The sequence below is a fragment of the Heptranchias perlo genome, chromosome 27, assembly GCF_035084215.1.
Source record: "Heptranchias perlo isolate sHepPer1 chromosome 27, sHepPer1.hap1, whole genome shotgun sequence".
In the NCBI taxonomy this organism is placed as follows: Eukaryota; Metazoa; Chordata; class Chondrichthyes; order Hexanchiformes; family Hexanchidae; genus Heptranchias; species Heptranchias perlo.
The window spans coordinates 8,519,044-8,531,253 of record NC_090351.1 but is presented as its reverse complement, the minus strand read 5'-3'; the positions used below and the strand labels follow the sequence as shown (position 1 = coordinate 8,531,253).

The 12,210-nt window shown below is 43.0% G+C and overlaps 1 protein-coding gene across 1 annotated transcript in view; it reads right to left on the bottom strand.

Moving 5' to 3' along the window:
* Positions 1–11,118, bottom strand: part of ampd1 (adenosine monophosphate deaminase 1 (isoform M)) — a 49,609-nt gene extending 38,491 nt beyond the window's left edge. Inside the window, exons 1-3 of the mRNA XM_068007286.1 lie at positions 10,974–11,118; positions 6,884–7,058; positions 3,370–3,535 (exon numbers count right to left, since the gene is read on the bottom strand). Coding sequence (XP_067863387.1) covers positions 3,370–3,535; positions 6,884–7,058; positions 10,974–10,995 — 363 coding nt within the window. The 5' untranslated portion in view covers positions 10,996–11,118. The remainder of the gene's footprint in view (positions 1–3,369; positions 3,536–6,883; positions 7,059–10,973) is intronic.
* Positions 11,119–12,210: the final 1,092 nt, after the last annotated feature.

Sequence of the window (12,210 nt, the reverse complement as noted above, 5' to 3'; positions counted from 1 at the left end):
ACTGCAGTGTTCAGTTCCATTCGCAACCCCTCAGATAATGAAGCAGTCCGAGCCCGCATGCAGCAAGACCTGGACAACATCCAGGCTTGGGCTCATAAGTGGCAAGTAACATTTGCGCCAAACAAATGCCAGGCAATGACCATCTCCAACAAAAGAGAGTCTAACCACCTCCCCTTGACATTCAACGGCATTACCATCGCCGAATCCCTCACCATCAACATCCTGGGGGTCACCATTGACCAGAAACTTAACTGGACCAGCCAAATAAATACTGTGGCTACAAGAGCAGGTCAGAGGCTGGGTATTCTGCGGCGAGTGACTCACCTCCTGACTCCCCAAAGCCTTTCCACCATCTACAAGACACAAGTCAGGGATTGTGATGGAATACTCTCCACTTGCCTGGATGAGTGCAGCTCCGACAACACTCAAGAAGCTCGACACCATCCAGGACAAAGCAGCCCACTTGATTGGCACCCCATCCACCACCCTAAACATTCATTCCCTTCATCAACGCCGCACTGTGGCTGCAGTGTGTACCATCCACAGGATGCACAGCAGCAACTCGCCAAGGCTTCTTCGACAGCACCCCCCAAACCCACAACCTCTACCACCTAGAAGGACAAGAGCAGCAGGCACATGGGAACAACACGACCTGCACGTTCCCCTCCAAGTCACACACCATCCCGACTTGGAAATATATCGCCGTTCCTTCATCGTCGCTGGGTGAGAATCCTGGAACTCCCTTCCTAACAGCACTGTGGGAGAACCTTCACCACACGGACTGCAGCGGTTCAAGAAGGCGGCTCACCACCACCTTCTCAAGGGCAATTAGGGATGGGCAATAAATGCTGGCCTTGCCAGCGATGCCCACATCCCATGAACAAATAAAAAAAAGTGTTGAAAAGTCACCCGGTCCAGATGGGATGCATCCTAGGTTGCTGAGAGAAGTAAGGTGGAAATTGCGGAGGTACTGGCCACAATCTTCCAATCCTCTTAGATATGGGGATGGTGCTGGAAGACTGGAGGATTGCAAATATTACATCCCTGTTCAAAAAAGGGGAGAGGAATAAACCCGGCAATTACAGGCCAGTTAGCCTCATGTCGGTGAAAAGGAAACTTTTAGAGACAATAATCTGGGACAAAATTAATTGGCACTTGGAAAAGTATAGGCTAACAAATGAAAGTCAGCACGGATTTGTCAAAGGAAAATCATGTTTGATTAACTTGATTGAGTTCTTTGATGAAGTAACGGAGAGGGTTGATGAGGGTAGTGCAGTTGATGTTGAGTATATGAACTTTCAAAAGGCATTTGGTAAAGTACCACATAATAGACTTGTTAGCAAAATTAAAGCCCATGGGATTAAAGGGACAGTGGCAGCATGGATACAAAATTGGCTCAGGGGCAGAGAGTAGTGGTGAACGGTTGTTTTTCAGACTGGAGGGAAGTATACAGTGAGTGGTGTTCCCCAGGGGTCGGTATTAGGACCACTGCTCTTTATGATATATATTAATGACCTGGACTTGTGTATAGAGGGTATAATTTCAAAGTTTGCAGATGACATGAAACTCAGAAATGTAGTAAACAATGTGGAGGATAGTAACAGACTTCAGGAGGACATAGACAGACTGGTGAAATGGGCAGATACATAGCAGATGAAATTTAACGCAGAGAAGTGTGAAGTGATGCATTTTGGTAGGAAGAATGAGGAGAGACAATATAAACTAAATGGTACAATTTTAAAGGTGGTGCAGGAACAGAGAGATCTGGGGGTGTATACACAAATCTTTGAAAGTGGCAGGATAAGTTGAGAAGGCATTTAAAAAAGTATATGGGATCCTGGGTTTTATTAATAGAGGCATAGAGTGCAAAAGCAAGGAAATTATGGTAAACCTTTATAAAACACTGGTTAGGCCTCAGCTGGAGTATTGTGTTCGATTCTGGATGCCGCACTTTAGGAAGGATGTCAGGGCCTTAGAGAGGGTGCAGAAGGGATTTACTAGAATGGTGCCAGGGATGAGGGACTTCAGTTATGTGGACAGACTGGAGAAGCTGGGGTTGTTCTCTTTAGACCAGAGAAGGTTAAGGGGAGATTTTATCAAAATCATGAATGGTTTTGACAGAGTAAATCAGGAGAAACTGTTTCCAGTGGCAGAAAGGTCGGTCACCAGAGGTCACAGATTTAAGGTGATCGGCAAAAGAGCCAGAGGCGACATAAAGAAACATTTTTTTACGCAGCGAGTTGTAATGATCTGGAATGCACTACCTGAAAGGGTGGTGGAAGCAGATTCAATAGTAACTTTCAAAAGGAAATTGGATAAATACTTGAAGGGAAAAAAAATTACAAGGCTACGGGGAAGAGCAGGGGAATGGGAATAATTGGATAGCTCTTTCAAAGATCCGGCACAGGCACGATGGACTGAATGGCCTCCCCCTGTGCTGTACCTACTATGATCCCCAATTTTCTTCACTCCACCATTGGCAGCCATGCCTTCTGCTGCATAGGCCTAAGGTTATGGAATTCCCTCCATAAATCTGTCTGCCTCTCTACTTCTCTCTCCTTCTTTAAGACACTCCCTAAAACCTATACCTTTGACCACCTTTCTTCACCTATCCCAATATCTCCTTCTGTGGCTCAGTGTCAAATTTTGTTTGATAATCGCTCCTGTGAAGCGCCTTGTGACATTTTTCTACTTTAAAGGTGCTATATAAATGTAAGTTGTTGTTTTTGTTGAGGTACTGACCACCCATCTTCCCTTCCTGGCTGACACTAAACAGTTCCCTCTCCTCAGGTACTGTCCCCCTCCCTTTCAAAACAGTCATCAGCCCCCCCACAAAAAATCCACCTTCAGCCGCTCTGTCCTTGCAAACTATCGCTCCATCTCCAACCTTCCTTTCCTCTCTCGCATTCAGGTCGAGGCCCATGTTGGAAAATGAACAGTTAGAATCTCGGTTGCGTAGATGGGACGGGTCCTATGGTCTTTTCTCACCTTTTTGTATGTTTGGAAGTTCGATTTGACTTCCTCTCAGTGTAGTTTGTGATTTTAAAGGGATTGTGTTGTCCACAAACTGATTTTATATATTCAAGCATCTGGGAAACTTCACTTTGCCTTCCTTATCTTTCCAAAACCCCATGTTTGGCTCTTGTCTCCCTCTTAAATTTCACTCTGGTCCTCTCCATGCCTCCAAGAACCCCTCTCCTGCCCCTCCAAACTGCTGTGATTCCCTCACTCACTCTGTCAATGTCTCAGCTTGCCCAGTCCTGCCCATTCTATGACTGAGATGGTAGAGATTCCCCTGCTAAGGACCATAGTAGGGAAGGGATGGCACTAGGTCCAAATCTCCATTCAATGCAGTAGCGTTAACCTTACCCCTGACGCATAGTCTCCAGTGATAGCCACTCTCTGGAACTCAGGTACATCTGTGTACAACGGTTGCGTCATCTGTTTGGCGGAGTCTGTGTGACATACCACTTCAGGCTCCTCGATAGCCGGCACTGATAAAGCGATGGACTTTGCTCTCATTAACATCTTCATCCTGACATGAGAACACAGTTCAGAATTCGTACCAATGTTAATTAAAACAAAAATTAAAACTTGGTTTTGAAACAGGGTGCCACCATCAGCAACTCCTTTGCCACAAGAACATGCCATTGATGGCTCATTTGGTACATGCACTGCCTGCTATAGTACTGAGCCATGAGATCAGGGATGCTTAACGTCAAACCCTGTCATCTGTTCAGGCTGCTGATCAGAGCTGAGGTATCAGTGGGGCCATTACAATTGGGCTCACTTGCCCTACACCGTGGGTCATAGACGCCATCCGGTCATCTCTGCTGGAAAGTGTGGGACGGACCTCAGGTGAAGACAGAGTTGGTCTTGGCAGTGGTGCTCTCATGATTGAATAGTCTGGGTAGGCTCAGACATGAAGAATGGTGTCTTGAGCAAGTTACCATAGGGCTACTGGCACTTGTGGAACTTCACCCCAGCGTGAGATGGTGACTTTGGTTTGGGGAGGGGAGGGAAGCACCTGATGGTAATCTTGCTTCAGGTTAGCTCCAAACAGTGAAATCCAGACAATTATGATCCTAGTTATTTCTGAACAGTCGATGGGAAGTGCAATGATATGACACATTGGTGTTCAGGTACACAATGATATGACACATTGGTGTTCAGGTACACAATGATATGACACATTGGTGTTCAGGTACACAATGATATGACACATTGGTGTTCAGGTACACAATGACATGACACATTGGTGTTCAGGTATACAATGACATGACACATTGGTGTTCAGGTACACAATGATATGACGCATTGGTGTTCAGGTACACAATGATATGATACATTGGTGTTCAGGTGCACAATGATATGACGCATTGGTGTTCAGGTACACAATGATATGATACATTGGTGTTCAGGTGCACAATGGCATGACACATTGGTGTTCAAGTGCACAATGATATGACACACTAGTGTTCAGGTGCACAATGATATGACACATTGGTGTTCAGGTGCACAATTATATGACACATTGGTGTTCAGGTACACAATGATATGATACATTGGTGTTCAGGTACACAATGATATGATACATTGGTGTTCAGGTGCACAATGACATGACACATTGGTGTTCAAGTGCACAATGATATGACACACTGGTGTTCAAGTGCACAATGATATGACACATTGGTGTTCAGGTGCACAATGAAATGACACATTGGTGTTCAGGTACACAATGATATGACACATTGGTGTTCAGGTACACAATGATATGATACATTGGTGTTCAGGTGCACAATGACATGACACATTGGTGTTCAGGTGCACAATGACATGACACATTGGTGTTCAGGTGCACAATGATATGACACATTGGTGTTCAGGTGCACAATGACATGACACATTGGTGTTCAAGTGCACAATGATATGACACACTGGTGTTCAAGTGCACAATGATATGACACATTGGTGTTCAGGTGCACAATGAAATGACACATTGGTGTTCAGGTACACAATGATATGACACATTGGTGTTCAGGTACACAATGATATGATACATTGGTGTTCAGGTGCACAATGACATGACACATTGGTGTTCAAGTGCACAATGATATGACACATTGGTGTTCAGGTGCACAATGAAATGACACATTGGTGTTCAGGTGCACAATGATATGACACATTGGTGTTCAGGTGCACAATGATATGACACATTGGTGTTCAGGTGCACAATGACATGACACATTGGTGTTCAGGTGCACAATGATATGACACATTGGTGTTCAGGTGCACAATGACATGACACATTGGTGTTCAGGTGCATAATGAAATGACACTTTGGTGTTCAGGTGCTCGTCACAGATCACGTGGCATTATTCAAAGAAAACCAGGGGAGCTCTCCTGTTGTCCTGCAAACTTATCCCTCAACTAACACCACCAAAACAGGTAAACTGGTTGTTTATCTCATTTGCTGCTCATGGGTACTTGCTGTGCACAAATTGGTTGCCACATTTCCCTACACAACAGCAGTGACTCTATTTCAAAAGTTATTCATTGGCTCTGAAAGTTTTTTAGGGTGCCCTGAGGATGTGAAAGGTACTGTATAAATGAAAGATCTTTCTTCTTCATCTTCTAATGCATTGTGCTGCTCAGTAGGAAGGCACCAGTGACCTGTGACTCCCAACCATATCATCAAAAAGTGGGGCTGAGCAGCACTATTCTACAAAGAAGGAGGGAAAATCAAAGGACTACCTCATGGACTACTAGCATTCAGCTCAAGGGCCATGTTGGAAGGTAAATAGCTAGAATCTAAATGGTACAATTTTAAAGGGGGCGCAGGAACAGAGAGACCTTTGAAGGTGGCAGGACAAGTTGAGAAGACTGTTAAAAAAGCATATGGGACCCTTGGCTTTATAAACAGATGCATAGAGTACAAAAGCAAGGAAGTTATGCTAAGCCTTTATAAATCACTTGTTCAGCCCCAGCTGGAGTATTGTGTTCAATTCTGGGCACCACATTTTAGGAAGGATGTCATGGCCTAAGAGAGGGTGCAGAGGAGATTTACTAGAATCGTACCAGGGATGTGGGACTTCAGTTAAGTGGAGAGACTGGAGAAGCTGGGCTGGTTCTCCTTAGAGCAGAGAAGATTAAGGGGAGATTTAATAAAGGTTCATAATCATGAAGAGTTTTGATAGAGTAAGTAAGAAGAAACTGTTTTCAGTGGCAGGAGGGTCGGTGAACAAAGGTCACAGATTTAAGGTAATTGGCAAAAGAACCAGAGGCAAAATTAGGAGAAATTTTTTTACGCTGCGATTTGTTATGATCTGGAATTCCCTGCCTGAAAGTGTGGTGGAAGCAGATTCAATAATAACTTTCAAAAAGAATTGGATAAATACTTGAAGAGGAAAAATTTGCAGGACTTTGGGGAAAAGGCATGGAAATGCAACTAATTGGATTAGAGCCGGCACAATCACGATGGGCTGAATGGCCTCCTTCTGAATCATTCTATAATTCAATGATTCTCATCTCAGTTGTCTTGATTGCACTTTTTGACTCTAATTTAATCTCTCGCTGGGGAGAGTGGAAGAAACAAATGATTAATTAACAAATGATTAATAATCAAACACATAAAACGATCACATGAAATCAACAGAATAATCAAAAATGTGAATACAGGTAATTTTCTCCCACTGGACGTCAAATTTTATCTCCCACTTCGGCAACTTATATTTCACTGTACCACTTTGGTCTAGCAGCTCTGATGTTGGGCAAAGCCCCTCATATCCCATGAATTCCCCGCACGCTCCCCGCCCCTAGTACTATTGCAGCAACTCCACAAACCGCAGAGAATTGTCCTAATTCAACTCTTGTGTTTCGGTACCTTTTCTCATTGGATTCCTTCGATTTTCTGTCAATTAGATTGTGTTGCATCTCCATTTGCCCAATTGGACAATCTTCTGCCATGTCGAATGGCGAGATCTCGTCTCTTGAGTCTTCATCTTTAGCATCATGGGCGAAGACTTTCTCAGCCAAGATCCGTGCATTTTCATCTAATACTAAAAAGGACAGTCAGGTGGTTACTTAAAATAATGAGAAGGGTTAGTCAATCAACATTAAAATAATAGCAGCAGAAACCCACATTTTGACCATACGGTCCAAGTGTTAAATTAGGGGCATTTCTGTGCTGTGGGACCACACCCACTACAACTGGACTGGGACAACTTTTAAACAAAGGGCAAGACTTTCTTACAGAACTGCAACACTTTTAAAGTATATTTTAACAATTAATATAGAAGTTTTAATGTAGCAAAACATCTCAAGATACTTAACAGGGAGGTGGAGTAGGGAGAGGAATTAGGGGAGGTGACCAAAGGCGTGGTGAAAACAATAGGTCTTGTGGAAGCTTTTGAAATTGGGGACCGATACAGCAAGGCGGGGGGTGGGGGGACTTTAAGGAGAGAATTCCAGAATGTAGATCCATAGTAGATAAAGGCTACGCCAGCGATGATTCATTGGGGAGGGGGGAAACTAGTCCAGATTCAGAAGTGAAGATGGTAGAGACCGGGATGTAGGACTGGAGGAGGTTGCAGAAGTAGAAGGGATTTGTAAACAAGGACAAGCATTTTGAAATCAATGTGCTGTGGCAGTTGAGGTGTCAGTGGAGATAGCATTGGGTTGGCAAGTGTTGCACTATGCAGTTAGAAATGCCAGCCACTATATGACGCCAATCTGTCAAATAACTCATCAGGCTTGTTCGATAAGAAATATAGAATCAAAGAATCATAGAATGGTTACACTGAAGGAGGCCATTCGGCCCATCGAGCCCGTGCCGGCTCTTTGTAAGAGCAATCCAGTTAGTCCCATTCCCCGCTCTTTCCCCGTAGCCCTGCAAATTTTTTCCCTTTCAAGTTTTTATCCAATTCCTTTTTGAAAGCCACGATTGAATTTGCTTCCATCACTCTTTCAGGCAGCACATTCCAGATCATAACTACTTGCTGCGTAAAAAAGTTTTTCCTCATGTAGTCTTTGGTTTTTTTTGCCAATCACCTTAAATCTGTGTCCTCTGGTTTTCGACGCTTCTGCCAATGGGAACAGTTTCTCTTTATTTACTTTATCTAAACCCTTCATGATTTTGAACACCTCTATCAAATCTCCTCTCAACTTTCTTTGCTTTAAGGAGAACAACCCCAGCTTCTCCAGTCTGAAGCTCCCCAGCCCTGAAACCATTCTAGTAAATCTTTTCTGTACCCTCTCTAAGGCCTTCACATCCTTCCTAAAGCATGGTGTCCAGAATTGGACACAATACTCCAGTTGAAGCCAAGTGTTTTATAAAGGTTCAACATAACTTTCTTGCTTTTGTACTCTATGCCTCTATTTATAAAGCCCAGGATCTCGTATACTTTTTTAACTGCTTTCTCAACCTGTCCTGCCATCTTCAAAGATTTATGTACATATCTCTCTGTTCTGGCATTCTTTAGAATTGTACCATTTAGTTTATATTGCCTCTCCTTATTCTTCCCGCCAAAATGTATCACTTCACATTTCTCTGCGTTAAATTTCATCTGTCATGTGTCCGCCCATTCCACCAGCCTGTCTATGTCCTCTTGACATCTATTACTATCCTCCTCGCTGTTTACTACACTTCCAAGCTTTGTGTCATCTGCAAATTTTGAAATTGTGCCCTGTAAACTCAAGTCCAAGTCATTAATAATTATCAAAAAATGCAGTGGTCCTAGTACCGACCCCTGGGGAACACCACTATATACCTTTCTCCAGTCCGAAAAACAACCATTCACCACTACTCTCTGTTTCCGGTCACTTAGCCAGTTTTCCATCCATGCTGCCACTGCCCCCTTTTTTCCATGGGCTTCAATTTTGCTGACAAGCCTATTATGTGGCACTTTATCAACGCGTTTTGTAAGTCCATATACACAACATCAACCATATTGCCCTCATCAACCCTCTCTGTTACCTCATCAAAAAACTCAATCAAGTTAGTTAAACACGATTTGCCTTTAACAAATCCGTGCTGGCTTTCCATTTTGAATCCACACTTGTTCAAGTGACTATCATTCATAAAATTATATTAAAACCACAGTTGAAGACAAGACTCTTAAATGCTTTCAGGGCCAATGAACTTCCTTCTTATTCAAGTAGGTAATGGATCCGTATTAAAATAACTGTGCTTAAACTGTAAAGCTGACCGAAAACTGACAGCCTAACAATTCGAGGCCTTGGAAATATATTGCCGTTCCTTCATTGTCTCTGGGTCAAAACCCTGGAACTCCCTACCTATCAGCACAGTGGGAGAACCTTCACCACACGGATTGCAGCGGTTCAAGAAGGCGGCTCACCACCACCTTCTCAAAGGCAATTAGGGATGGGCAATCAACGCTGGCCTTGCCAGCGATGCCCACATCCCATGAACGAATAAAAAAAATGCACTAAAGTTGGAATGTTTTATTAAGAACAGGGCTGTTCCTCACATTGTCTGCGCTAGGACAAAGGGAACACACAACCACTTTTCAATGTGTTGGCAGATCAGATGGCCCCAGTTTCAACCTGTAGCTTTTCTTGTGCGACATTCCTTTCGGAGATGGCACTGAAAGGAATAATAATTCCAAAGCTACTTGTTAAAAAAAAATCCCTATATCTAAACGTTAGTATCCGTAGACAAGACCCATCTCGTTTGACACTGTAAATTGAACTAGTTGGACAGTCTTTAGGGTTCTTTGCTGATATTCCCTGGTCTAGCTGCTTCCTTTACTGTTCTGGTCTCTGGCAGTGCCAGTGAGGTAATGATGTTACTCCAGCTGGCATGGAAAGTTTCACGTCTCACTCTTGCCCTTTTGTCAGATCTGCTTCTCCATCTTGGTTCAATTACATCCGTCATTCTGCTGGTTCCCCTGAAACTTCTCCCTAATGTTCTTGATCAGTCTGTGGTGTCCCGTTAATAAATCCACCATTAGAGCAGCTAAACATAACTTTATTGAAAAGAAACATTAACTGCTGTCCCTCCGGCAACCATTCTTTCCAATCCCCTGCCAAAATTCTCTCTTATAGCTTCTGTGAATCTTCCTTTCCACCCTCTTCCATCCTCAGTTGTTAACTCTCCTACTGAAAGTTGCCCTTTATTGACTCATTTTCCAACTCTAATCTAGATGATCTTGCTGCAGAATTTCCCCCTATTGCTCCAGTCTATTCTACCATTCTGTCCAACATCAAGTTTTACTCCCAGGGATCCTCTGCTCTCTGGACTCCATTAAGACCAGAAGTCCCTTCAATTAATGTGAACCATGTTTTCTTTCCATCCGCAGGATCCATGAAATCAATAAAGTGCAAGACTTTGGAAAGTCAGTTTGTCCAAAAATAAACCAACTCTCACTTTCGGGCTATAGAACCCATACTTAAGCACATGAATGGTGCACTGTCCAGTATCATGCAATGGTCAAAGTCCCTCTGCCCTGTTCCGGTAATCCGCTCATTGTTTTGCTATATTCTAAAGTTCCAAATTGAATCACTGCCTCATAACACATCCCCAGGAAACTGTAATTACATTTCAATACAATATAGATAGCTAGAAAAAAATGGACATTCCTTAGAGTACACCTATAATATCTTCCTTGTTCCTGACAGGGATCTCAGCTATTGAGAGATAACGTGAATGAGTTGGTCATATCTCACAATGGCAATTAAATCTGTCCAGCAGAAGGATTTTAAAAAGAAGGGACCAGTTTTAATTTTCTGCAAACACCCACTTGTGATCAATTCAATGAGAGAGAGAGGACTTGGAGCACACAACTATTGCAGCAGCCAAACTGGATTCCTAATGTAACACATCACGTTAAAGGTATAAACTGTTCCCTCCATGCGGCTAAAAACCACTCAGCTCGACTCTTCCCCACCTCAAATATTTTCTCACACCAGACTGTTGTGTAGATTAGTTTGCAGTACTAGGAAATGTTTTGTACCTGGCATCTTGACTTTAGACATCTTGGCTTGTAGTTACCAGTGATTTCCCCGCCTGAGGTGGCACACAGCAGTGGGTGTTTGAGTATCGATCTGAGGCTCTTGCACTGTGGTTGGTCTGCTCTTTAATCACTGCTTTATCTTGCTTGGCCCTCTGCTATAAAAGGCTGGGAGTATTTATATACATTGCTATTTATGGAGGAGTGTTCTAGTGTGTGAATGCTGTGTGATAGATATTGCTGTGCAGTTACTGGGTTACCATCCTGAATCTAAAACAAAACTTTTATTGGATTTTCTTAGAGTAGCATATATCCATTATATAAAGATGCACTGGATAAAGAATTTCATCTAATCCACCACAATCAGGACTTGAGCACATCATCTACAATGTAATACTCGGGAAGTGCTGCGTTGTTGGAGGTGCTGCCTTTCAGATGAGAAGTTAAACTGAAGCTCTATCTACCTGTTCATCTGGACATAAAAAGATCCCATAACAAGATTCACAAAGAAGTGCAGGGATCTCTCCCAATGTCATGACCAACATTCCTCTTTCAACCAACACCACCAAAACAGATTGACTTATCATCCATCTTATTTGCCTTTGTGGAATTTTGCCATGTGCAAATTGGTTTGCCTACATAACAACAGTGATTGTACTTCAAAAGTAATTCATTGGACATATGAAATACTTTGGAACATGTTTTTTCTATCTTGTGTAGACATCTTTATACATTTATGGGAGGATGGAGGCGTACAGACAATTAAGGTTCACAGTGACATTCACTATCAACAGAAAAGAAATACCCTTTCCCCCATAATCAGACCGGGATCCCTATTGCTGGCCCTTGATCCCATTGAAAAGTGTATGTGTGGGGTACCGAGCAAGGTAAGAATAGAACTCAGCTGTGATGCCTCCTGACAGTTGAATAACTTTCTGGCACTCATTGTCTAGCCTTGTGTGTCAATAATGGTTCCTTAGGTGATGTACCAGATGGTTGCTGCCACCCAGCATGAGCCAAGAGAGTGGGGGGGGGGGAGGAGGGGTGGAATAGTGGGGGGAAAGAAAACCCCACACTCATAGCACAATCAATATTATAAATAATAGCAGAAAGCTTGGAGTGATTCCAAGCCTAAGTTGTTATGCTCTGGAATACATTGTCTGAAAGGGTGGTGGACACAGATTCAATGGTAACTTTCAAAAGGGAATTGGATAAATACTTGAAAAGGAAAAATTTGCAA